The 27,959-nt window shown below is 43.9% G+C and overlaps 1 protein-coding gene and 1 non-coding gene across 20 annotated transcripts in view; both read right to left on the bottom strand.

Annotated features, from left to right (window-relative positions):
- The window catches only part of Atp6v0a1 (ATPase, H+ transporting, lysosomal V0 subunit A1), a 54,298-nt gene extending 27,089 nt beyond the window's left edge, over positions 1–27,209 (bottom strand). For 5 of the 19 annotated variants that reach the window (XR_388336.2, XR_388335.2, XM_006532049.3 and 2 more), the window contains exons 1-10: positions 27,067–27,209; positions 24,694–24,874; positions 17,989–18,067; positions 16,061–16,158; positions 15,449–15,577; positions 9,868–9,971; positions 9,238–9,364; positions 7,373–7,455; positions 6,128–6,221; positions 2,518–2,730 (exon numbers count right to left, since the gene is read on the bottom strand). Coding sequence is in view for 17 of the 19 variants with exons in the window: in XM_006532049.3 (XP_006532112.1) it covers positions 2,518–2,730; positions 6,128–6,221; positions 7,373–7,455; positions 9,238–9,364; positions 9,868–9,971; positions 15,449–15,577; positions 16,061–16,158; positions 17,989–18,067; positions 24,694–24,810 (1,044 nt within the window). In the remaining 2 variants the exon portion in view is untranslated. Of the gene's footprint in view, positions 1–2,517; positions 2,731–6,127; positions 6,222–7,372; positions 7,456–9,128; positions 9,365–9,867; positions 9,972–15,448; positions 15,578–16,060; positions 16,159–17,988; positions 18,068–24,693; positions 24,875–25,904; positions 26,234–27,066 lie in introns of those variants that run through there. The other 14 variants (NM_001362636.1, NM_016920.4, NM_001243050.2 and 11 more) reach the window with 8 other exon arrangements.
- Mir6928 (microRNA 6928) lies at positions 6,222–6,291 on the bottom strand. The gene has a single exon (NR_105893.1). It is a non-coding gene; the product is annotated as a microRNA 6928 (primary transcript).
- Positions 27,210–27,959: the final 750 nt, after the last annotated feature.

Here is a 27,959-nt window from a genome sequence, read left to right as displayed (position 1 = left end):
ACATGTATTATATATATATATATATATATATATATATACACATTCCAGTTAAACTAAGAAAAATCAAGATTATTTTATGTTTTTCTCAGTCTTTGGGAAAACTGGGACTAGATCTAAAACTGACAACAGAAGATTTCTGTTAAGTCTTGGAGCCCGCCATGGTGGTTCATGCCTGAGATCCCCAGCGCGCCACGAGGCCTGGGCATCACAAGGCCAGCTTGAGCTACATAGTGAGAAATGACTTCAACAATTGAAAACAGTAATAAATAAAGCAAACAGAGTGGATATCTGCAGGCAAATAAATAAATAAAAAATAAAAAGTGAGCTTTAATGAATTCTTAGAAAGTACATCGTTATGGTGGAAAAAAAATGTAAGCCAGGCAGTGGTATACCCAGGAGGCTGAGGGGGAAGGAGCCCTTGAATTTGAGAGTTCGAGACCAGAGAAAGCAGACCACACTCTCTGCCCTGCTCCCCACCTACTCTTCCTTCCTGAAGGCCTGGGGTTCAGCTAAGATGCTCATGAAGCCACTGACCACACACCAGCTCTTTCTCTACCCACCCAGCAACACTGCAGGGCTCTGGGGACTCCTCTCTTCAGGGTCACCTCTGAGGTCCCCCGAGGTGCCTCCACACTTGCTAACACTCCGATCTCTTTAGTTTAGCCCTACTGTCTGCTTGATATTTTCTCACAGATTTCTATTCAGGGCCTTGGTGTGACTGCAGCTCAACCGGCTATCCTTCCCTTAAGAAGGTCCTCCTGCTGGGCTCTGACTCCTATGAACTTTAATTGCCTGGGACACACAACTTTGGTGCCTAAGAACCATTTTTAATCTTGTTACTGTACTTTAAAATAGATGTATGTATGTATGTATGTATGTATGTATGTATGTATGGATAGATAGATAGATAGATAGATAGATAGATAGATAGATAGATAGATAATGTATTCATTTTTCCCTTGAGAATGTCTCACAAATCCATCAGGTTTTGTCAAGTCCTGCCCACATCCCTCATCAATGACAACTCTATGTTCACAGTAGCCTTGTGACTGGCCACCAACCCTCAGGATTTCTTGGCTCTTCATGGTCTGCTGGTCATGCTTTTGAATCTGCTTTGATCACAGCTACATAACTCACAGCCGCTCTAACCTCCCAGAGTGAGTTATAAATCTTGTGACCTTTGAAAAGTCACTCATAACTGCATTCAATCTACTGGACGCACTTTTAGCTGCTGCTCTTCCAGATAAACCATTAGAAACCCTGCTCTCGCCTAACATGGTGCACGAACTACAGCACTGTATTTCAGGCTGCTATCTGCAGCGATTTCCCTCTTGTTTGGGGAGGTTTTGTTTGTTAAGACAAGGTCTCGTGTAGCCCAGACTGGTCCCAAACTTACTAGATAGCCAAGGAGGACCTGACCTCCTGATCCCCCTTGCTGTTATTTCCCAAGTACTGGAATTACAAGGATATGCCACCATCCTGGCTTATGCAGCACTGGAGACTAAACTAGGGCTTCAGCTAGCAAGGACTGGCAGTGTTCAGGAGGCAGAGGTGGGTGGAGCTCTGAGTTCAAGGCCAGCTTTGTCTACAGGATGAGTGCCAAGACAGCAGAGGCTACACTGGGAAACCCTGTCTTGAAGAGCAAAACATACAAACAAAAATACCAGGGCTTTGTACTTGTAAGACACACAATCTCCCAGCTCAGCTGCCTCCCCTGCCCTGTCCATACGGTTTCCTGAGTATGTCCCCACTGTGCCATCCGGCTCGTGATCACACGTCACCCTTTCGATGTTTACTCATTTGTTTTCAGCTCTGGGGACCAAGCCCAGGGCCTCACACATGCCAACCCAATGCTCTGCTGTTGAGCTACACCCCTTGTTATATCAAACTCCACCTTTTCCTGATGCCTTTTCTAGTCACGTAAGTTAGAAACAAGTCCACCCTCCCTCTACAACCTGTGGGTCAAGACTTCTTTTGGGCTTTGAACCACCCTTTTCCAGGGGTCTTATATCAGATATCCTGCATATTGGATATTTATATTACCACTCAATACAGTAGCAAAATTACAGTTATGAAGTAGCAATGAAAATAGTTTTATGATTGAGGATCATGACAACGTGAGAAACTGTATTAAAGGGCTGCAGCCGTAGGAAGGGCAAGAACCTTGCCCTACACACATATATATGTGCATATATACATACATGTGCATGTACACACCCTCCCTGGCTTACTGAGGTCAGTGTCTTAGAAAGCAGGCTGCTGTAACTACCAAGAAGGAGCAGTCAACAGAGAGAGCGAGCCAGGAAGCTAATGTTCCAGGACGGTCTGTCCTGAGGAATCACAGCCATGACCAAATCCCTTCACAGCATTGAGCTGCAGTTTCCGCTCTGGAAAAGACCAGTCCTGCATACTCTCAGGGTAGAAGACGACATTAAAGGACTCTCAAGGCGAAACTGTCATAAAAATGAAATTGAGAGGTAGGAGGCTCGCTGGGTTCTCTGCTAGCTGGAGACTCACCGTGCCTCTTCGTAGTGCAAACTGGATGGAGTCCAGGTCAGTGACAGGGCACCAGACTTCTGCGATCAGGCACTTCTGGGTCACGTCTATATTGCACAGGTTCAGGGTATGGTAGATAGCCTTCATCTTCCGCACCTTGATGAACCAGACGCGGATGTTCTTAGCAGCTGCCTGCAGAACCCTCTGGCGGTGGTCCTCCGTCTGATTCAGAACCTTGTGCGGGAGGGAGGAGAAGGGGAGGGGATCTTCCAACACAAGTCTTCCATCGTAATGCAAACTGGCATTGCTTTCTAGAAAGGATCGCCAGGAAACAACCTTATCCTTCCCCTAGCAAGGGGTATTATTTGGGGTTCTGTAGGTTTAGGATGGTGGGGGGGGGTCAAACTGCAAGAAATGTGAGTTCTCACCGGGCTAGGGATGGAGCCTGGGGCCTTGTACATGCTATGAAAGCATGCTACCACGGAATTGTGGTAAAATTTGAGTTCTGGGGTGGAGAAAATAACTCAGTAGTAGAGGAAATTGTCCAGCATGCATGAGGTTCTAAGTTCAATTTCTAGCACCACTACAAAAAATAAAATAAAAATAAAAGAAGGAAAATGGGTTCTGATTATAATTATTTTCATGTAGCTCCAAGCTGATGACAAACAGGAAAATATTTTTTAGTTTAGTTTAGTTTTTTTTCTCAATATTCAATCTTACCGCTAATCCAAGGCACAACACAGAAAGACCCCTGGGTTTGCTTGCATTAAGGTCAGTGACTTTCTAGGGGGCCGGCAAGATGGCTCACAGTTCAGAGCTCCTGCTGCTGCTGCTGCTGCTGCTGCTCTTCCAGGGGGCCAGAGTTCAGTTCCCAGCACCCATGAGAGGGTGGCTCTAAACCACCTATCACTCCAGCCCCAGGGGATCCCATGCATATGTCTCTGGTCTCCAAAGGCACATGTACTCACATTACCACATAAACGTGCATACACACATATAACTAAAAATAATAAAAATAAATCTTAAAAAAAAAAAAAAAGGACCAGTGGACAGTGAGCGACAACAGGTCCAGGCGCTACCTGGTTAGGAGGAAACAGCTTGTGTGTTGGTCCTTTAAAAACCGGTACAGATGCCCTTAGAGGAAGACACAGGGACAGTCTACATTCCCGTGCCTTGTTTATCATCAAATATGGAAGACGTTAGTAGTTATAGGAAACTAAGGAGCTGGTGCGATGGAGAGCTTGGCAGGTAAGGGTGCTTGCCCCCAAGCCTGAGAAGCTGAGGACCATCCCCAGGTGGAAGGGATAGGGATCTCACAGGCTGTCCCCTGACCTCCACCTGTGTGCCATGATGTGCAGGCACACATGTATCTAGTCAATACAGTGAAATTAAGATGTAACTTTACAAAATAAAGCTAAGCCCACTGCTCCCAATTGTAAGGAACTGTGCCAACCACCCACTCTCACACTCCTGTGTCAGAATCTCTTAAAGCTTTGAAAAGATATTGTAAATTCTTTGAAAAGGAAAAAGTTTCATGTTAACTACATAAAGGAAAAGCCTGAGCTGGTGAGATGGCTCATTGGGTAAAAGCATCGACTGCTCTTCTGAAGGTCATGAGTTCAAATCCCAGCAACCACATGGTGGCTCACAACCACCCATAACAAGATCTGACGCATTCTTCTGGTGTGTCTGAAGACAGCCACGGTGTACTTACATATAATAAATAAATAAATAATTAATTAAAAAAAAAATAAAGGAAAAGCCTCCAGTCGCGGGGCAGCAGCTGATCCCTGAAAAACTGTCTTGCACAAAGGAGGTGACTTCTGTAGGTTTTTTTTTTAAAATGCCACCATGCTTGGGAACCGTGTCACTTTAGGAGTGTGTCACACTCATTTCTTTCCTGCTAGTTGTGACTGTTTCATAATTCTTTCCACTTTCTTTTAGAAAGACACAGGGATAGAGTAAGGCTGAGAACCTGAAGCTGCCAGGCAGTGATGGCCCACACCTCTTATCCCAGCACTCAGGATGCAGAGACAGACAGATCTCTGAGTTCGAGGCCAGCCTGGTCTACAGAGGGAGTTCCAGGACAACCAGGACTACACAGAAAAATTCTGTCTTGAAAAACAAATAAACAAAAATAAATAAAAAAATAACACTAAAATTTCTTAATACTCAATCTGAACAATGCCTGAATTTGAAAGCCCTTATGTTTTCTTTGCTTTCCTTTCTCCTTGCTTTTCGATCCCTTTGAAAAGTTGTCTATAGCTAGACTTCTTTTTTTTTTTTTTTTAAGATTAACTTATTTATTTTTATGTATGTGAGTCCACTGTTGCTCTCTTTAGACACACCTGAAGAGGGCATCTGATCCCATTACAGATGGTTGTGAACCACCATGTGGGTACTGGGAATTGAACTCAGGATGTCTGGAAGAATAGCCAGTGCTCTTAACTGCTGAGTCATCTCTTCAGCCCCTGGACATTTTTTTTTAAACTTTCCAAAAAAACTATGTGTGTGTGTGTGTGTGTGTGTGTGTGTGTGTGTATGTGTGTGTGTATGTATGTATAAGCATGCTGTGTCACAGTGTGTGACGGAGAGATGTTGAGTTTGGTGTCAGATGCCTTTATCTGCTAAGTCATCATGTTGGCCCCTAGCTGAACTTTTAAAAAATCAAATTCTAGTCATTCACAATGGCTCCTACACATTCTCTTTAAACTTACCCATAAGCCTAGAAAGAGTATGACATAGACGCCAGGATGGGTTAAAATAGCTTATACTACCCAACAACAGTTCTTTACACACATCAACCTTCTGTCTTTCCCATGGTTAAATGGGTAAGTATATCTCGCCAGCAGCCAGTCAAGCTGGTGTGTCCAATACGGCAGAGGCTAGAGGGGAAACAAGAGCCATCCACTACCTGTGACAATGCCACTGCTACAAAGAACTGCCTTGGGATGAGGGGGGTGCATTTGTTAATGTTTTAAGGAAAACAAACAACTACCGCACTCTTTCTTTCCTGAAGTAACAAGCCCTGCTCAGCTTTTCCTTCCAAATAAAGCACAAATCACAGCTCTTCCCTTAGAAGCTTTCAGAACTACAGTGTGCATGACTTTCGCATTGTAAATTGATAAAAATCTAACAGTCCTCTTATTGGGTTCAAGAGTCACCTCCAGGCTCTTTGACTGGACCATGTGGTTCGGATCAAAGGTAACCAGAAGATATATCGTGCTGTTACAGGGGCTGCTGGGAAGAGTGTGTGAGGATGGAGTTGGCTTTACATGAACTTTGGGTTGTTTGACTTTTCTTTTTCTTAATGCAGCACATTTTAAGAAAAATGTATTATTGTAAAAAACCATCTCAGATTCATGAAGTGGAGGGGAATGGACTGCTCTTTAAGCAGTAAGGATTCCAGAGGCTTCGCATTCCTTTCTTGTTGGAGGATGACTAATGCTATTTTTAACAGTCCTATACTGAGACTTTTGCCAGTCCCCAGGGGGACTTCCTACCCACACACATTTCTTTTTTTGGTATCCAACTGCTACAGGTGCCTCAACAAACTGTCAAGGGTTTAAGGGAGGAGACCAGCTCACTACCGTAGTAGGTCACAAAGTCCGATTCCCATGGTCCCCTGTACCATTTGGAGGTCGTCGATCCTGGTATTGACTCCGGAAGCCATTTCTTTCCTTTCCTGTGGAGTCTCAGGGCAGGGATAGAGGGAGGCTCGGAACCTGGAGAGTACAGGAACAGCTTTAGGAACACTGAAGTGTCTTAGTGCAGTCCATGCAAATCCCCTTGGAAACTAATCCTAGCTTACTACAGGATAAGCACAGCCAGACTGGCCTGTTGTGGTAATGAACATTAATCACTCATGTGACGTGGCCTGCAGACAGCAATAATGCCGAGCAGTCTTGACATTCTCTACAGCTATGAAAGAATTTTGAGATCAAAAAATACTAAGGGGCTGGAAAGATGGCTGAGCGGGTGTGAGTACAGGCTCCTCTTTCAGGTTCAGTTCCTAGTACCAGAGTGGTGGGTCACACCTGCCTGTAATTCCAGCTCTAGGGGATCTGACACTCTTCTGTTGGCCTCCAAAGGCACCAGGCATGCATGTGGTGCACATAACACATTCAGGCAAAACACTCATAAACACAAAATAAACAAATCTTTACAAAAGAATGTTGAAAAAATAATTTAAAAAATAATTTTTATTAGAAGTTACTAGAGAAAAATGACGTGGTAAAATTTCTGTCCATAGCCGGAATACCAGAACGTTTATACAGTGTCTGTGGCACTATGTTGGCATGTAAACCCACGGTCCCTGAATAAAGGAATTAGGACTTTGCTGGGTTTTTGGGTGGGGATATGAGTATGTGTGTGCAGCATGCATGTGTGTATATATATATATATATATATATATATATATATATATATATATGTATGTGTGTGGGCAGGGACATTTGCATGTGTGTGTGCATGTCTTGGGGACCCACGGTTGACACCAGGAGTCATTTAGGTGGGGTCTCAATTGAGCCTAGAGTTCGCCCACGCAGAGAACCTAATTAGCCAGCGTGCTCTTGAGCTCCCACCGTCAGCTTCCCAAATGCTGGGATGACAGCTGCCATGCGCACCTGGCACTTACGAGGTGTTAGGGCTCCAGGCTCCAGACCGTATGCTTGTGCAGTGAGCACCTGAGCCCCTGAGCTGGCCTTCTGATACTTGAAAAGTACATAAAATGAAACCTGAGCTACATTTGATGGTTTCAAATACTCCTAATGTCATTCCCAGTGAAAGCAGAACTGAGGGATCTGCAGGCCTCACTTTTCTGAGCCTTTAGCAGACAGCACAGCTGTGCCTCTTGGTTGCAGGTAACATCTCTTACCCTTCACAGATTTTCTTGACCCTGTTTTTCAGCTGATCGCCTTGGAAAAAAATGATGAACACAGACTTGTGCACGTAGTCGCCCTGGGCCCCAGAAGGAAAACCAAGAGTTCAGAACTCTCAATATGGGTGAAAACTTCATTTGAGACAGTCTACACTGCAGCTCAGGCTGGCCTGGTGTTCACTGTGTAGCTTAGACTGACCTTGAACTCACAGCAGTCCTAGTCCCAGGCTCCTGAGTGCTGGGCTTACAGGCCTAGCTTTAAAGTTCTAGAACAATTAAACTTGGGTGGCATCAGAACGAATCTTTAAGGACACGGCCTTCTGTGCTTTAGCGGTACTCCATCTCTTAAGCTTCATTTGGAGACTATCTGCCCTGTAGCCCCAGATTCACAAATCCCTTCCTGTTTTCAGATATAACCAGAGAGAGAAGCTGTGGGGATGATCAGCAGATGGGAGCCTGTTTCTCCAGTTCTACTTGAACTCCTGTGTTTCCAGGATGACAAAGGCACAGAGGAAACAGAAGGAAGCCTGTCTATTCCTGTGCTTAGAAAGACCCAGATAAACAGAGCTGACTGAATGCAAGGCACTAAGTCACTGGCAAAAACAACGGTGTTGAATCTCAAGAACTGTACTAAGTTAGTACAGTTAGTGTGGAACAAGAAGGGAGACAACCCTGAACGCCAAGCTTACACCTCAAGTACAAGGGCAGTGAGGAAAAAAAAAAATCAGAAAAAATATGCGTGGGAGCTATTTACCAAGATTCCATTCCTCAGGCTGCCCATAACACCTCACATACAGAGTGTGTACTGCTTTTATAAAAGAAAACGACAACTTCAGATGGCTACCACGAGATAAAGAGGGAAGAAAGTTAGATACCAGACAGTCAATCCCTAGCTCTCCTGGCTAAACCGGGGCCCATTCTTGGCACAGCTGCTCAGCTAGAGGTATCACGTCCTGCTTTCCTGACTTTTTGATAAGGTAATCTTTCTACTGTGAAGAGGAAACTCGACTGAACACCCCTGAGAGGGGCTCCATATTAGACATGGCTATAGATTTCAATGCTTCCACAACCCAAGGGAGCCTGAAAAAGTGCACCCCAAGACCAAAGCATTTACACTGTCACCAAGCTCCTTCTCAGAGAGGGGGCAAAAGCCACAGAGTGTTCCCACCAGAGCTGAAAGATTTCCAAGTTAAATTTCTCTTAGAACAAAAAACCTTAAGACATTCGTAAGGTAAGCGAGCCATAGGCTTCTAACTAATACTCAGGCAAGAACAACATGCAGTCCCCGTGGTGCATCTGAACCCATGCCATGTAGACGTTGCTATGCACTGTCTTGCCTGTGTCTAGTGGCAAGACATCAGACGATTCCTACTTTCTAAAGAGCTGGGTGGGTGAGATCACTCAAACCATGCATGTATCTATGCTTAAATTAAGTTTCTGATTCTCCCAAGAAACAAGCAGATAAGATTTTGAGAGTAAAGATTAAGGTTTAGGAAATCTATCTTTTTATACACAATATTACCAGATTTGGAATGAGGTATCTTGATTTTATGTTAATTTTCATAAAGGCCATTTTTCTTTCAGCTCAGATTAATAACAATAATTATATAAAAGCTAAGGTTTAGAATAATTTAGAAAAACATGCAAAAAAGACCTTACATGGGTAAAGTTTGAAAATATATGTGTATGCTGTGTCTACATATGTGCGGACATGGAAGAAGCTAAGTTAGAAAGAGGGGAGTAAGCTTTCAAGTGTTGGTCAAGTAAGGTCTCCTTTAATGAAGGGCAGATCTAGGAAACACCACGCTGTGCGACTGCTCTGGGCTAGACCTACTCCACAAGACACAATTTCCTTGTCTTACAGTCACAGGATCCTCCAGCGGGTTTTCGATTTCAGCTTGTCTCAGGAACACATTCCCTCGGCACACTCGCCAAAGCATGCGCTCAAAGGTCGGGATCCGCTCCCGGTTAATCACACCAGCCACAAAGCTGTGGGGAGAAGAGTCAGGTTGGGAACTCCAGGCTGGGAGACTTAGGACAAAGCAGGACAGTAAGCGGGAAAGAGGAAAGATTGTACACTGCACAGGAAACTAGGGGCTGTGGTGTCAAGAGGGCTGTCTGCTATTCCCCTCTTCCTGACATCATCTCTGGACACATCAGAGGATTGCCAGAAAATCCAGACAAATCTAGGGAAAGCTCTCAGTGTCTCAGAACAAAGTGGCTCCTAGACTCATGATTCTATACACACACACACACACACACACACACACACACCCTGCCTCAGATTAAACCCAGGGCCAGGTCTACCACTGATCTATGTTTCCAGGCTATGGATTAAATAGGAACTCACTGTAACCCAGGCTAGCCTCAAATGTATGGTCTTCCTGCTTCTGCCCACCTAGGGGTGGGATTACATGCATGCAGGTAGCACTTACTGCTCTTTTGATTAGCAGAGAAGAACACAGATCCACAAAGGCTGAAGTGCTGCTTACCCAAGTCGTAAGGGTGCGCCTCTTCCCATCTCGTTTGGCTCCAAGAGTGATGAGGACTCTTCCAACAGGTCTGGATCCGCCATCTGCTGATGATGCAATTCAGCCTGAATTCACAAATCAATTAATATCTAATGAAAATAGTTAGTGGCATGCAGGGAACGAGGAACCAGGAGATGGGTTCAGAAAATAAAAATGAAAAGCGAAAGAAGAAAGAAAAGACCAAAACAGAACAAAACAAAATCCCAAAACACCAAAAGATAGAGCAAACCCACAAAAAAAAAAGAGTAATAAGAAAGGACAAAGGTTACACACGAGCTAAAGAAAACAAAACTTCCCCCAGAAAAACATCTGGGGAAACAGAAAACAAAAGAAAAACATGAAGTGATGGTGACATGTATAAATCTGTTACTAGGTGGAAGTCATTTGTTCTTTAATGTTTTCCTGAATGAATCTGGACAGGAAGCCAAAAAGTTCTTCTTTTTGAGAGAAAAACAGACAAGCAAACAAACAAACAAACAAACTCCCAAACAGCTCTGCAGATATTGCAAATACTTCATTTCTAGACAGTCACCAAGTAGAACGTGTCTGTGCAAGCATGCAGGAGGTGGGACACTCTTTCAAGCAAGCAGCAACCTGGAGCTAGAAAGGGCATGGCTAGCCTTTGGTAAATGCAGAACATGAGGACTGTCAGCATGGCCGCACACAATTGCCCCAAAGCACAAGATTTAAAGAGAGCTTCTTCCCGAGGATAAGAAGCACAGCAGCTGGACAGGGCTGGGCCTCTGTCCCACTCATAAATGTAAGAAAAAGGTAAAACATCCAACGGTTATATTTTCTGACTACAAATCTAGGGATACTGAAAAGTCTGTACAAACTTTACAGCAGAGAACAACAACCTAGGAGTGTAAATAAAGGGCCACAGATAAATAGTCTAGAGTTACTGGCCTTGCTTAGTTGGTGAGACTTAAAATGACTTCCACTAGGACAGTTTATACAATGAAATGAAGGCAAAGGATTTCCCACAGAGGTCTGTTGTTTCTCACCTCTCTCCCTTTAATACCTCTAGTCTCATCAGGATGGAGAACCTGCTCTAGAACATGAACTCCAATCAGCTTCTCCACTGCCTAATCTACCCAGTTGTAATATTCACCTCCACTGCCTAATCTACCCAGCTGTAGTATCCACCTCCACTGCCTAATCTACCCAGCGGTTCAAAAGCAAACAAAACACCAGGAGAAATTCCCTTTCATTTCAATTTCACCTTAATCCTGTCAATTAAACTTTGAGGGGGAGCAAAGGCACATGCTTGCCTTATATGGTAAAGTCATGGACCATACATATAACAAACAGTGTAAACCAGATAATTCTAAAGGGCAAAAAAAAGTAAAAGTAATTGTTTTGTGAAGTTAGGATCAAGGCTGATTTATTTTTCAGGCACATGGAGCAGAGGAATATTGCCATGTGATTAGAATTTAAGGTGAGATAATGGGAACATTGGCTACTACTTTTCTGTCACATGGGTAGACAAAGGTTTCTTTTTTTTCAACCAGGAAACAAATCAGCCAACTGAAAGCAATCTGAATAGTCAAATGACCATGATTCTTGGGGTTTGCGTTGGCAAATTGAATAGCACTAATTGTTCCCCACAAGACTCTCCTACTGGCTTATGTGGTTCAGAACCTGGCTCTTACTGGAGTCAGTGTGGCATGTGTGCTCTTACAGGGGGCAGCAGACAAGAACAGACTGTATTTAAACTCAACTGCTCCAAAGAAGATATCTGGGGCTGAGACTTAAAAAAAAAACCAGCAGAATTAAAATTAAACAAAAAGTTCAAATTCTAAATACTAATTTCACCACTTCATATTTAAGAACACCAAGTCTTAGGTAGGAAGGTCAAAAAATTATAAATAAAATTGTGCTTGTTGGGAAACTACAGTGATCAGAACTAAGAGCCTGTATCTAGAAGCAAAACATGATCAGAGACCATGGTGATTGATCTCTCCTTTTTCTCTCCCCCTTTCTCTCCCTCTCCTTTCCCTCTCTCAGTTTATTTATTTTATATGTATTGGTGTTTTGTCTGCATGGATGTCTATTTGTGTGAAGGTGCTAGATCCCCTGGACCTGGAGCCACAGACGGTTGAGAGCCGCCCGTGTGGGTGCTGGGGACTGAATCCAGGTCCTCTAGAAGAGCAACCAGTGCTAGTGCTCTTAACGGAGCCATCTCTCCAACCCAAGACAACGCTTCTCTAGTAATGATAATACTGCCAAGTTCTCTAAATCACCTGTTAGTTCCTCTGAGTTGCCCCTTCTCCATTGAGAACATTGAAAACTACATGAAAACTACACCTTAGAGAAAGCAAGTTGCTGATGGAACTTCAGCTCTGCCTCTAGCAGTTCAATATAAACAGCCTGTCCGGTCAAGCTACATCAGCTGCTACAAACACTTTAGCTGTCTAGCTACAGAGAGGAAGAAATGAAATGTTGCTACTTGAAGAATTCACCCAGAGGAGATGGCAGATGGAAGAGAAAAATAAAGAAAGCAGATGGGTGGAGAACAGAGAAGGAAAGGGAGGCGGGGATCTGCATGCCATTAACCATTACTTTCCCAGTCTTCTTTGCGTTCCCATATGTTATGGTGCTTATGGTAAAAGATGCAGAGAAACCTCTCCAACTCTTACAGTTCTTCATAAGCAAGAAGACTAGAAAAGGATAATCATTAATAAATCATCTTAAATGCTCTGGGTAAGAAATGGCTACGTTGAATTAACAATCATCTTAAATCATAAGCATATTCAATATTTGCTTACTTTTCCCTTTCTACACACCCTGCCAATTATTGTCACCCATAGGAAAGCATCGTTTTCTGATTTAGCCACTTTTGACTGATTACTCTGAGTTATCGATTGAGTTCACCCAATTATAAGAGAAGAGGAGAGGTTCTGTGGTTGGCAGTGTTTGGTGCCATTGCAAACATGAAGCAAAATCTCATTCCGAACTGAATTTCCGACATCTGAGGTCCCAGGTTGGCTCACCTTTCTGTGTTGCTTAAACGTGCACCTGCACGTACAATGTGGTCACCCAGTGAGACTTTGCCTCTGGTGAGGGCAGCAGCATCTGCAATGGCTACCCGGCAGGGCGAGGTCTATGGAAAGGGACTGGCTGAGACTGTGGGACGGTGGCAATGGGCCAGGTGCAAGCTGCACATGGTGAGAGAAAGCACGGTGAATGTGGCCAGAAGGCTGTGCACTGCTGGCTCGTGCTTGAAATGAGGGGAGATTGATGAAAAAAGCGGTGGAGAAGCTCTTGGAGCCAAGGCGGTAGGCTCAAAGCACTGGGGAGATCGGGCAGGGCTGGGGTGGCTCAGCATAAGAAAGAGAGAACCCACCGTGGATAGAGCAGGAAGGCCAGAAAGACTTGGAGTCTCTTTTAAGACTGGATTTAATGTTTAGACTTAATTATCATTAAAAAAAAAAAAAGGAGTCCCGTTTATGTTCTTTTCTTTCTGACTGTTTTTCTTTCTGTTTTTTGGGTTTTTAGTTTTTGGGTTTTTTTTTTGTTTCTGTTTATTTGTTTGTTTGTTTGTTTATTGAGAGAGGGTCTTATGTAGCAGTCTGGACTCAAAACTGCCATGAACCTGAGGCTTGTCCTCCTGTCTCCACCTCTTAGATGCTGGGATTACAGGCTGCACGGCCACACCTGGCTCCTAACTATGCTTTGAAGCAGCAACTCATTTTTCTAAATGGTTCATCTTATCTTTAGTGATTTCTTTTGGGGGATCTGGGGGTGGGGAAAAGTTTCACCATGTAGCTTTCGGCTGGCCTTGGGTTGGCACAGGGGGATCTCAAATGCAGGGTCTGCCTGAGCGATTTAATGAGCTCCTTTTCCTCCTGGCTGCACAGCTAGTAAAAGAAGCCACAAATAAGTGTAAACGTGGCTAAGCTTTGCCTATGAGGTCAGGGCAGCTTGGGCGCATTTAGAAGAGTTCGAATCTGTGAGCACATGCAGCGCTATGCTCAGGGGTCTCCTCATAGAACCAAATGACATTCCCTTTGACTAAAGGGATTGGGTCTTTCTCCACCTGGACTTCATAAAGAGTAAGCACTCACTATACACTTGGGAGTTAACAGATAAGAATACATTGCTATGTGGCCGTGAGCATCCAGGAGCCCACATTCAGTGGGATGGGATAGCAGAAGTGGCTTTGCCTCACGCAAAGATGGAAGCACTCACAGAGAGTTGACCTCATTGCCTCACGCCTCCTAATGTGACCAGACTCAAAACTCTCAGCTTGGGTGGCAAATATTCATCGGGAATTTCTATTGCTTTATAACCAGATTCCTCCTCCTGGGGAGGCTAGGGAGTTACATCCATAGGGCTTCCCCAGCTCTTTGTCTCCCTCCATAGACTCCTTGCATTAGCACGACTTGTCTGAATCGAAATCCGTGCTTACTAGAGAATGCATCGGCAGACTTTTCTCCACATAGTGGTTTTCAGAGTAGCATGCCTGAGTTAAAAGGTGTTAAAACGGCTAGCTGGGTCCTGTCCCAGCCCTCGCCACAGTGTCTAACTCAGCAGGTCTGCGGTGGAGTCTGCTCATTTACACGTCTCCCAAGGTTCCAGGTGAGGCTGTTGTTGCTGGCTGGAAACCTTACCAACTATGGAGGACTGGTCTCTTCTCAGGCGAGGCAGATTTAAAGTGAAACTGAGAGCCTAGCAGATACTATCTAAAAATCTTTGTCAAGGTTTTTTGTCAAGTAAAGGAAATAAACTTTCTGGGTGGAACACAGTAACAGTAACTAAGGTGATATCTAAAGTGTCTAAAGTTTGGCAAAGACACCTGTTAGACCATCAGAAAAACCTCATCCCGATTGGAAGGGAATATTCCTTCCCAAGATTAATTAGAAGGAAGCCATCTACAAACCTGAGCCAACTCCTTTCAGGGGGGTCTCTTTAGAAAGCTGTCATTTGGCAACTCAGTACCTTTATATTTAACCAGGAACTTAGGAACATTTTTTCTTATAAATAATAAACTGTGTATTGGGGAAATCCAAACTAGCATCATATCGTTATTTCCATAGAACACAATGAAAACTCCAAAAAACACGGTGATGTGAGATCTGAAGTACTGAACAACTCCCAAGTGTGGTGAACAAAATAATTCCATGACTAAAAGTCTGGAGATAGAAACTTCACTGTAATTTTGTGCGTAACCAGACTTTTTTTCTCTGGCTTCATATAAATCATACTTACCTTATAACACATAGCTAGAGGTATCACACAAGCGTTTCAACTATACTTGCACATCAACTTGAGGGTTCCTTCCCACCCACCCACCCACCACCACCGCACCCCCGTCCTGAGATGAAAGCGTGCAGGACATGTAAGAAATATATGCCGAAGCCATGACTGGCTGTGCACTACATGGAGCATGGGACGTGTACTGACAGTCTTTAACTAAAACAGGGTGCAAGATGGCACTGCTTCCAAGCTAACAAGTTAAAAGACTCGTTGGAATAACGACACGGCCGGCCGTGCGCAGGTGTGCCAGCTGCTCTAGTACTAGAAGAAACAATCACCTGACCTCATCGAAAAACTGCTGGGTTTTTCGCAGGATAAATTTTAATTCAGTCAGTTCCAGGAAGTTTCTCTTCAGAGCTTCCTGGTTAGTGTTGATTTCCTTCAGTTCATTTTCAATCTTCTCGAAATTGGCCTAGGGTTTAAAAGAGAGAGAAGGAAAGAAAATGAAAGAAAGAAAGGAAGGAAGGAAGAAAGAAAGGAAGGGAAAAAATTAAGAGGTTAACTCAAATTCAGCTTGCTGTGCTCAAAGACATTAACTGAATTTGCACCCCCCAACTGTTGCCACGGTAATGAATTATCCACTGCTCCAAAAAAATTCTGTGATCCCTCCCCCCACAAAACTTTAAGCAAAACATTTCACTTAAATGAGCCTTTGTCTACAGATTCCTCTATACACTCAGTGATAATTCAGACACTCAAAAATATCAAAAACCCACTTATAGTGTGTGAGGGTCATCATTCAACAAGGGCTCAGTAAACCAATAACCGTGAATTTGGTGGTCTATTATGTTATCTCTGTGTGAGGTGCTGTTTGGCACTATAAAAGAGGGATTCAGAACTCCTCCATGCCAACCAGTCAGACATTTAGCTAGAAAGTTATCTGAGAATTGTTTACCTCTAAGTCGATCATGTCCCGAGGGAAGGGCACCTCTGGGTTTTCACCGGTGTCCATAATTGGGATGTTAGCTTTCCTTATCTCTTTCTCAACAAATCCTAAAAAAAAAAAACGATAGAGGCAGAGCATTCGAATGTAGTGCAGATGCCTGGAATCCTCACTGAGAAAACATAGCCTGCAAAGACCCGACCCTGCCTGCCGCCGAGCCGACGCCTGGCCAGAAAGAGCTTCATTCCAAGAACTGGCAAACAAAAGCAGCAGCTCCCCCAGAGCCCCCATGCACACAGCCAGGGCTGATGTTCTGTTAGTCCCTTCCCCCTTCCACCCTACATGTCACACTTCCTTCAGGTGTGATAGCTCTCTTTGCAAGTATGATTGGTCAGTCAGTCAACAAGCCAGAAGAATACACCTTTAACAAGAGTCATTTAATTTAGAAACAATTGGGTCATTTTTTTTTTAATATCAAAAGCCAAAAAACTAAGCATAAAAGGACATGGAAAGAGAAAAAATGTTTCCATGACAACTACTGACTTTTTTTTTTTTTAATAGGGACCAATTTACTTATCAACTTGGCAGAGTGGCAAGATCATGGGTTTGGAGCCAGACAGAATGACCTAGTTTCAAATGCTGACTCCATTATGACTGCTTATGCTCTTACGTATGTTAAGGAAATTACAGGCTCTATAGTATTACACAAGGGTAACACTTATCTTTTTTTTTTTTTTTTTTGAGACAGTGTCTATGTAGACCAAACTGGTGTGCAACTAAGAGAGAATGTTGGTCTCTGTGTGCTGGGATTAAAGGTGTATGCCACCACATCTTAAAGTCATGGTGTGGGGAATGAATCAAGTTTTCAATTACTCATCAGTGCCAGCTTGTAAAGTCTCAGAGAATGTTACACTTCTCATAAACTGCTCAGATGACGTCTAAATTTGATAGTACCTTTTGGAATTCTGAAACATAGTTCTGCTGTTAAAATCCCATGAGAATCTGACTGGGCAGAGGTGGTGCATGCCTTGCTCAAATCTCAGTGCTTGGGAGGCAGAGGCAGTGACTCTCTAAACTCAGGCCAACCTGGTCTACACAGTGAGTTCCAGGATGGCCAGGAAGACACAGAGAAACTCTGTCTTGAAAAACAAACAAACAAACAAACAAAACAAAACAAAACAAAAATCCCCTGAGAATCTAAGAATAGTGGCATGGACAGGGAACCGAAGTATTCCAGAGAAGCCAAGACAGAAGGATCATTGCCTGAGCTGGTCAGCTACATGGAGTCCCAGCACAGTCTGAGCTCCACAGTGTCCAAGAGTAAAGGAAAAAACAAAACAATTCAACAACAACAAAAAACAACCACAATGTTTTCAGCTTGTTGTTTGAACAAGATTTCCCTTAAATACAACCCAGCTCAAAGTCCATAAAATCTATTTCTATACAAAAATGAGGTTGTGGTTGCAGATTTTTTTCCCTCTCATTTTTTTACATCTTTTAATAAACTTATTTATATTGTGTATGTGCGCATGCATGTGTACATGTATGTGTGGGTGTGGGCGCTCATGTGGTAGTCAGAAGCCAACTTTGGGGAACTGGTTCCTGACTTCAACCCTGCTTCTTGCTTCTGCTGCACAGTGTACTCCAGCCTAGCTGGCCCGCCAGTCTCCCCCTCCCACCTCACGGTGGGAATGCTGGGGCTGCTGATGTGCACCGGCACACCCGGTTCTTAGTTATTTGTTGTTGCTTATTGAATAAACTGCAAAGGGCCAGCAGGCTGGATGGTAACTAATATCCTGCTGGCAGCCACAGCTGCCTTTCTTTCACTCGGGCTTAGGGCTTAGTGAATTCCTGTTTCTACTGTAGAGTTTTTATTCCTTTACTGAGAGGACTAATGATTCTAACGTGAGACAAATGAGGAATGACCACATTGCACATACGGAGTTTTCGATCCATTTCTTCACATCTTCTAACTTCATTCACAAATTTCCTCTGGAAAACATTCACATCTGGATTTAACTGCAAGAACAAGAGCATAACAGTAAGACTTCAAACACTGAGTCTACATTCTGTGTTATAAGCAACGCACGCCATAAATGGAAATGTAATTTTGAGCCAGTGAATAATGCAACTCTAACCAAGATTATCCACTGATCGATAGAAAGGGCCTTGTGCCAGCCACGCAAGCAAAGTTAAAAGCCTCCTGTGCCATACAAGACAAATTAGCCAAAGCGGTGAGCTCTCTTCCTTTCCTCTGCCTGGAACTCGGGCAGCCATGTCATAGGCTCTCTGCCTGGTTTTCCTCTCAGTTTCTTCCCAAGCAAAGGAGACAGAAAGCAAATATCTGTTCTTCTGCCCCAGGATGATGTCACCTTCTGGGGACAGTCTGATTTTATTCATGCACTAAAGCCGTAAAACCTCACACCTGTTAGAATGTTAGAAAGATGGGAGCCAGGCTTGGGGGTACACGCTGTGATCCTAACTCTGTAGAGCAGGGTGATTAGAGTTCAAAGGCAGCCTGGAGAGCAAAGCAAGTTCTAGGCCAGCCTGGGCTACACAGTAAAACCTATCTGAAAAGATGAGTGCTTGGGATTGATGAGGATATCGACAAAAGAGACCTCAGGTGAAGTGTTGATAGGAATATAAATTAGAATGGGCAGAACTACCATACAATCCAGCAGCCCCACTTCTGGGTACATGCACAAGACCCAAAATCAATATGCAGAGCTATTCTCACTAATATATAGAATCAACCTACCAAGAGATGTATAGACAGAGAAACCACGGGGCATTAGAGTGAATGGAATACACCAGGTATATTGCATCTTACCCCCACGTACAACTTTATTATTTAGGTTTTTTTTTAAAAGATTTTTTTTTATGTGCATAGGTGGTTTGTCTACATGTATATTTGTGTACCATGTGCATACAAGGTGCCCTCAGAGGCCAGAAGAGGGTATCAGATCCTCTGGAACTGGAATGAGAGGTGGTTGTGAGCTGCCATGTGGGTGCTGAGAGTCAAACCTGAGCTCTCTGAAAGAGCAGCCATTGCTCTTAACCTATGAGCCATCTCTTCAGCCTCCTACACATACATTCTAGATGCTTGAATCCACAGAAGTATTGAGAGAAAGGTTGTCATGAAATGGCTATCAGGGAGGGAGACAGAGAGGAGGTGTGGCCAGCTGGGGAAGGTATAGGTCAAAGTTCACAAATTTTCAGATAGGACGGAAATGACCAAAGGGCTGACCAAAGGGCTGAGCTATTAGGGACACATTTTTTTTTTTTGGTAACATTTATGTATGTACTCCCTGTGTGTGTGTAAATGCATGTGCATGTGTGTGGGTGCGTACTTGCCTTAGCACACATGTGAAGGTGACAGGCTAAGCTGCAGGAGTTGCTTTGCTCCTTCTACCATGTGACCATGGGGTTTCAGGGATCGAACTCAGGCATATGACCATGGGGTTTCAGGGATCGAACTCAGGTTGTCAGACTTGACAAGAAGTGCTATTACCTGCTGAGCCTTCTTACTGACTCCGGTAATACATTGTATTTGCATATGCGTGTGTGGTATAGGCACCATGGAGAAGAGGACATCTGACTCCACATAACTGGAGTGATGTGAAACCGGGAACCAAACTTGGCTCCTCTGTGCCAGCAGCAAGTGCTTTAACCGCCGAGGCATCTCTCCAGTCCAGGAATAAAATGTTCAACCACTGCAGGGTGAACAAGATAGCTCAGTGTAAAAGGAGTATGCCTGGAGACAAGGCAAGCTTGATCATCTGAGTTTAGCCCTTGGAGCCTCCATAAAGCTAGAGGGACAGCATCAATTCCAAAAAGCTGTCCTCTGACTGCCACATGTGTCACACACACACACACACACACACACACACATACACACACACACACACACACACACACGCTCGCACAGGCACACACCACCACCACCACCACCACCACTAGTAAATAGCCTGGACAATTTAGTAAGATTCTATCTTAAAATTAAAAAAGCTGGAAATAGGTCATAGGCAGAGCACTGACCTAACACATGAGGCACTAGGTTCAATTCCCAGCACCAAGAATAAATACATAAATGAATACAAACATGAGTAAATAAACAAATGGTATGGTGGTACCTCTCGCCAAAGTAATAATAATAGGAGCTGCAGAGCCTGATGTGGGTGCTGGGAATTGAACTCAGGTCTCCTGAAAGAGCAGCAAGTACTTAAGAGTACTTAAGAGTACTCTCTCCAGCCCTTCCACTTGAATTTTTAAGGCCAGGTCTAATACACAGCCAAGATAGCCTTGAATTTACTATGGAGTTGAAGACATCGACAAAAGAGACTTCAGGTGAAGTGGTGATAGGAGCAATAGGGTTATAGCAGTAGACCTCACTGCCTCACTCAGTCATGGCAGTAAAAAGTGGCAAAAATACAACTTGCTATAGCTTAGGATAGCCCTAAGCTGGCTAGCTTTCTGCTTTTGCCTCCCAAATATTGAAAAGTTAAGAAATCAAGTTGTATAAAACAAAAACTGAAAACAAAACAAAAAAAAACCCCCACAAGCTATAAACCTCACATATAAAAAAACATGTTTGCCACATTGAAACTTAGGCAGCTAAAAACACTTGTTTCTCTTCCAGAGGACCAAGTTCAGCCCCCAGCACCCACATACATGGTAGCTTACATTGCCTTCAACCCCCAGCACCCATATACATGGTAACTCATACTGCCTTCAACTCCCAGCACCCACACTGCCTTCAACCCCCAGCACCCACATTCATGGTAGCTCAACTGTCTTCAACCCCCAGCACCCACATCCATAGTAGCTCACACTGCCTTCAACCCCTGCAACTCTAGCTGCAGAGGGAATCTGGCCTACTCAGGCACCTGCACTCACACATGTATACCCACATACAAACACATACAATACACATAATTAAAAATAATTTAAGCTGGGCAGTGGTGGCGCACGACTTTAATCCCAGCACTTGGGAGGCAGAGACAGGAGGAAGTCTGAGTTTCAGGCCAGCCTGGTCTACAGAGTGAGTTCCAGGACAGCCAGGGCTATACAGAGAAACCCTGTCTCGGAAAAAAAAAATTAAAAATTAAAAAAAAATAATAATAATTTAAAAGTCTCATGGTGGCTCATGCCTTTAATCCTAGCATTCGGGATCCAGAAGCTGGTGGGTCTTTCTGAGTCCAAGGCCAGCCTGAGCTACAAAGAGAGTTCCAGGACAGCCAGGGCTGTTACACAGAGGAACCCTATCTTGAAAAAGCAAAATAAATTAATATAATAATAAAAATTTTTAAAATAATAAGTTGGCTGGGTATAGTGTTGCACATCTTTAATCCCAGCACTCAGAAGGCAGAGGCAGGAGGATCTCTGTAAGTTTGAGGCCAGCATGGTCTACATACAGAGTTCCAGGACAGCCAAAGTGAGACCCTGTCTCAAAAAACAAACAAACAAAAACAACCCCCCCAAACCCAAATATCAATATTAATGATAAATATTTTTAAAGTGTTTTGGGTAAAAATGTTCTGGGAAACTAGATAGTCACTTCAGAAGTGTGACCCCAGATTACTCATTAAAGTGATGAGATACTTTTACAATGGAGAAATCTAAGAACTAATACAGTAACCGAGTGATCAAATGTATCTTTAATAATAGAACAGGGCTGGGACTCAGCTCAGTCAGTACAGGGCTGGCCATGGAAACTCGAAAGCCCGAGTTTACTGTCTAGAACCCAGGGAAGAAAGCTGGACAGGCTCCAGGCTCAGCGAGGAAACCATGTCTGGAAAATTAGGGTGGAAGCAAAGTTGGGGTGGCGCATGTCTTTAATCCCAGCACTCAGGAGGTAGAGGCAGGTGGATCTCTGTGAATTTCAGGCTAGCTTAGTCTGCAGAGTTCCAGGATATCCAGGGCCACACAGAGAAATCTTGTGTCAAAAAAACAAACCAAACCAAACCAAATAAAATAAAATAAAATAAAAAGATAAAATATGGGGCTGGTGAGATGGCTTAGCGGTTAAGAGCACTGACTGCTCTTGCGAAGGTCCTGAGTTCAAATTCCAGCATCCACATGGTGGCTCACAACCATCCGTAATGAGATCTGACTCCCTCTTCTGGCGTGTCTGAAGACAGCTATACTATATTTACATATAACAAATAAATAAATCTTTAAAAGAGAAAAAACAGTTTGAAAAAAAAAGATAAAATACTAAGAAACTGTGGAATATACCTGATATTGACCTCTGGCTTTTACACACATGTGTACACATGTATACAAACAAGCGCACACACAAATATGCACACATACACACACAAATAAAGAACAAGACCAGCATAGTAGGCATACCTAAGCACTGGGGAGGCTGAGGCAGAAGGGAATGTTGTGAGTTCAAGGCCAGTCTGACTACCTAGTGAGTTCCAGGACTATCCATGCTACAAAGCAAGGCCCTAACACAAAAAGAAGCAGGGTAGCCAGGAGGAGGGAGGGAGTGAAAAGGGGAGGGAGGGAGAGAGCACCCACACCTAGGACACATGGGGAAATTTTACAAACCTCCCAAGTCAATAAGCAAAAGTCAGGGAATCCCACCGACAGCTATAAGCAGAGGAGAGGGACACACAGCTCACAGAAGAGGAAAGTCCCTGTCCACAGATAGACAAAAGGATGCCGACTACACATACAAAGTGCAGATTAAAACACGGGCCCATCCCATACCTGTAAAATCATCGTGTGGACAGACCTACTGACACAGCCATGGGAGCATAACACATGTGTGCTTCCATTGTGACGTATACTATGACAACATCAAAAATGTTAAAGATGCACATGATACTTGGTGGTGCTTCTGTGGGGTGTGTGTGTGTGTGCCTGTGTGTACGCGTGTGCATGTGTGTGTGTGTGTGCACACTCACCCACATGAATGCCAGAAGTCAATCCTCATGTTGTTCCTCGGGAGCCATCTACCGTGGTTTGGTTTGGTTTTGCTTTCTGAAATAGGATCTCTTAGTAGAACGTGGGGCTTTCCTGAAGAGGCTGGGGCCTTTGGCTAACAAGTTCCAGGAATCACACGCCTCAGTCTCCCTTGGGCTGCATTCACAAACTCGTGCTACCTACCACAGCTGCCTTTTTAGAGCTAGGGATTCAATGAAGGTTGCCATGTGGCAAGCATTTTATCAGCTAAGCTGCCCCTGCAACCCCACAATAGCCTTTTAGTTACAAAAACTGTCTAGCAGTGGCTGGCCTAGAACTCACTGTATAGACCACGCTGGCCTCCCAAGGACCTTGAGGGGATTGGAGATGTGAGTTATCACGTCCAGCTTTGGTTTTTACGCTTTTGTTTTTGAAAGAAAATGACAAGTGTATTGACCACAGGGAGAGCACAGGGGACGGACGCAGTAGTACCAAAAGAACCACCTGCTGGCTAACTTAAGAGCTTGCCAGCTCCAGAGCCTGTATTAGTTAACCCTGCCCCTTTCTGATCACTCTTGTTTAATTCACGAATTCATTCCAACCAATCAATGTGGATACTTTATATAGGCACCCAAAACACAAAAAGGTATAAAAACAGAGAATGAGCTAGACTCCTTGGGGCTGGGATCATTGAGGAGGGACGGTAATCAACTGTTCCCATTGATAAATGTGAAGTCATGACCATTATTATAAAATCTATGAAAAGTCCCTGGAACTCTGAGCCTGCAGGATCTGAGTCTGGGACACTGTGCCACACGCCTGACTACCCACAGCCTCCAGTCCTGTGCACCGTGTCTTCTTGCTCATATTATAAACTCCCAGAGCATATTTTTTAAAATATTGTCTGTCCTTTTAGTTTTGAGATCCTTTTCCAAGTATCCAAAAACAGCGAATTATTAGCATATGCTTGTTTACATACTATATATATATATATATAAGTTTTGGTGATGTACCTAGATGTCTCAGATTTCGTTTTAATTTTTTTCTTTTAGATCCTACTGTATGGGAAACTACAGGGTTCTTTGTTTTGTTTTGCTTTTTGTTTTAAGTATCAGGCTGTAGTGTTAGGGAGATGCAAACAAAATAAAAAATTTCTACCAGCATTCCTAACAACTTCCTTAAGAGTAGTTCAAATAGTTTTCTTTTTTCTCCGGGACAAGGTCTCATGTAGCTGGCTTCAAACTAACTTATTATGTAGCCAAGGACGGCCTTGAGTTCAAAACACTGCTCTTCTACCTCCGAAGTGCAGGGGTCACAGGTCATTTCCCATCATGCTTAGTTTTTTGTTTTATTTGAGTTTTTTGTTTCCTCCTCCTCCAAGACAAGGTCTCCCTCTGTAGCTCAGGTTCATCACCTCATTGCCTCAGCCTCCCGAGTACTAGCCATATAGAGATGAACCACCATGCCCAGCTTAAGATAATTGTCCAAGGAAAAATGAGCAGAAACCATTTCTATCTCTAGAAAGACAAGAGACAACCTGAGCTTCCGTCTAAGCCAGTGCTAAGCCAGTGCTATGCTGTTACTTTGCAAATAAAAAAAAAAAAAAAAAAAGAAAACCCTCAAGATAAAGCCATTCAACATAACAAACAAAATCGGTTCAATCAATGGTGCTCAAAAAAAAAAAAAAACCAAAACAACAACAACAAAAAACCAGCTTTACTTTCACTTACATCCCGAAATTGGACCTTCCCAAGCTCTCCTAATTCACTGACACAGCAATAAGCAGCTTCAGACTGTAGAAATAGCTGGGCCAGCGTCATCTCCTCACTCCGGAAAAGCTCCCCCATGGTGGCGATGGTAGTTCACTCCAATCCGAGGCAAGAGAGAAAATGACTTGGCTTGAGAATTAACCTATAGGACCAAGAATAAACAATACCCTAGGTGAGATTCTTATCTTGCATGCCCCAAGGGGAAGTCTTAACACTCTTGCTATCTGGCTCAGAAAGGTGCAAAAGAGAAATTGCCAAAAGCAGTTACTAAATCCCAGACGAGAGAGCCTAGACTAAGAGTCATTTCCTTTGTAAGCAATGCAAGGAATCAGGATGGACTGACAGTGTTTTGGAGCAACACAATACAAAAGAATATATGCAGAATAAGGACAGGAACCGAGAACCCCAAAAGCTCTTTAATATGAGGCTCACACTACCTGGGGGTCTGGTTTTATTTTGTTTGAGACAGTGTCTTATATAACCCACAGCCTGCCTCAAACTCAATATTAGTGAAGGCTGGCTTTGAACTCCTGATCCTCCTGCCTCCCATCTGTTTTTGTTTTTCTTTTTTTCCCCCATACAGGATTTCCTCTGTGTAGCCTTGGCTGACCTGGAACTCACTCTGTAGACCAGGCTGACCTGAAACTCACCCACTTGTCTCTCTACCTCTGAGTGCTGGCATAGTGAGCCACCACCAATGGCACTGCCTCCAGCTCTTTAGAGCTGGGATTACAGGGATACACCAACATGCCCAGAGCTTTTTTGTTGCTACTGTTTGCTTTTTCACACTTGACACAAACTTTCCTGCTAAAACCCTCTTCTTTGTTATTTCATTTTGTTTCTTGGGTTTTTTGTGAGCAGGAAACAATAAAAGAGATTTTAACTACCCTCTTATATAAAAGATGTGACTAGCTGTGACTGCTTCCCCTCTCACTGACAATGCCCACTTCCAACATCTAAAATGTCCAGCACTATCTGAAAGCTATGGCTAAAAGGATCAAGCTTCCAAACTCCTGGGAAAACAGTATTCCTCTTCTAAGGAACTCCAACATATTAACATCATTTTAAAAAAAGACAAAGGAGCCCACACAGCTTAATTTCAATTCAGGCATGACAGGAAAACGTTGGTAATGACAAAGCACTTTTAACAAGCCGGAGGAAAAGCCTTCCACCTCTGCAGCTTCCTGCGACTCATCCCCATCCTCAAAGACAACTGCCTTCTTCTATCTGTCAAGTCTCTCCTAGGAGCCTGAAGGCTTCCGTTCAGGTCAGCAGCTGGCGCTATCAGTGGTACTGAAAATGCAATTATTTATTCGCGATAAGCTCCCCGCTCAGCTTCGGTACAGCAGCATCTGCAGTATCTATCCTCAACAGATCATCATGCACTGCATCACTTTTAATGTCGTAACGTCATGCAAATTCCATGTTAATCGATAGATAAGACTGATGTTTCCGAGAAGATTTGCCCTTCGGGAAGGCAGGAAGACATTTTGAGGAACCCGAAAAACAAATCCTTTCGGCATTAGGTGTTCAAGGAGAGCAAAATAACACACTCGACTAAAAGCAAGCATTTCTCAAGAGATTATGTGGGTTGACTTAAGAATATGAATCACCCACATAAGCTATAACCAGTCCTTTCCACCTTGAACGAGGATAGATGCCACAACCTCAAAATAAATGAAATCATGTCTGACAGGCATAGCTGACAGGGCTGACAGGGCTGACAGCCTCCAGTGAGTTACCGCCCTCCTCCTGTTCCTTCATGATTACAGGCCTCTCCAAGACTATCTCTACCCCCACTGAAACCAAACACAATACGAATTTGGAAAAGCGGTTTCCAGGGGTCGCGAAATGAAGTACGAAGAAAGTAATTCTGCAAAAGGGTGATCCAAACCCAAGGTCCTCCCAGGAGGACTCTCGCTCGGATTCTCCAATCCTCCCTTTCTAGCAGGGAGCATTTGTCGTTCACCTCTTCGTTTCTAAGCTGCACAGTGAGAGCGCAGAAATTTTCTGGACCAGGCATAACCTGTCTCCTGGTTAGGGAAGAAATCCCCAAATTGTAAGACCCTTTAAGAAATCCCCCCAGATCACTCTGCCTATCCGATCTCTTCTGTCCTTTCGCCTCCTCCTCTCCCGGGTCATTCCTGAGCAGTGGCCCTCCAGTTCCTCTGCCCACAGGAAGGGTGTCCGAAGAGGGAGATGAGCCCCCCATATTTTTCTCAGAGACCTAAGATCCTGGCTAATTCTTCTGACAAGCATCCGAGGTATCCGAGTGCGCTCCACGTCCCCTCGAAAGCCACTCGGGGAAGCGCTCTTTCTACAACCCCAGCTCACCTCTCGCCGGCTCCGCCGCCGCCGCGACCGCAGCCGCCGCAGCAAAGCGACCCCGGCTCAGGCTGAGCAGAGTCGCCGACCAGCGTACGCAAGCAAGGCTCCGCCCCCACGCCACCGTCGAGTCCCGCCCCCGAGATGATTTCATCTCAGTTGACCAATAGGATGCTGCCTCTCCCCTGCTGCCGCAGTGCAGAGTCTATGGGGCTCGGGCGAGTCCTGGTGTGCAGTCGCCATCTTTGTTCCGGCGTTGTGATTTCTATCCCAGTTTGGAAGTCATCTGGGCTGGGCGTGTGACTTTTGAAGTGTTTGCCTTTTGAGCCCATCAGAATCCTTTCTCTCTATTATCCTCGGAGCAAGGTTACCTGCCATCTCTACTTTCCAGAGAACCAATTCACAACTTTTTCTTGGAGAAAGCAGCATGAAAGAAATGGGCACATTATAGAATGATCTGAGAGCTTGAAGGGAGCCTCAAAGCTAGTCTTCTTTACGTATACGCATCCTATGTCGTTCTTAGACCTCTGAAAATATTTGAGCCCCAGACTGGAGAGCGACTTAAGATAAGTCCTATATTAGAGACATAGGATCTCGTCCACTTACAAAGTATCGGATTCATTCTTCCAGCAGCTACCTAGGATTTACACTTATCCAAATTGGAAAAAAAAAAAAAATCCCCGGAAGACCACATGTTGACAAAGTAATTATTTTTATCTTGCTTACTAGGTTTCTGTGAACCCATCTGACCACGTAGGAGTTTTCAGTTCCTCATATATCTTTTGAATGCAAAATAATACCTACCTTTTTTTTTTAAAGCTCCTTTTCTAAATATTGATAGAGTCCTTTCCCCCCAATTAAAGAAGAGTAGGGAGTCAGCAGAAACATCAGGAGGAACTTGG

The sequence above is a fragment of the Mus musculus genome, chromosome 11 (assembly GCF_000001635.26).
Source record: "Mus musculus strain C57BL/6J chromosome 11, GRCm38.p6 C57BL/6J".
Taxonomy (NCBI): Eukaryota; Metazoa; Chordata; class Mammalia; order Rodentia; family Muridae; genus Mus; species Mus musculus.
Note: the sequence above shows the minus strand (reverse complement) of the source record. Positions and strands in the feature narration are given on the sequence as shown.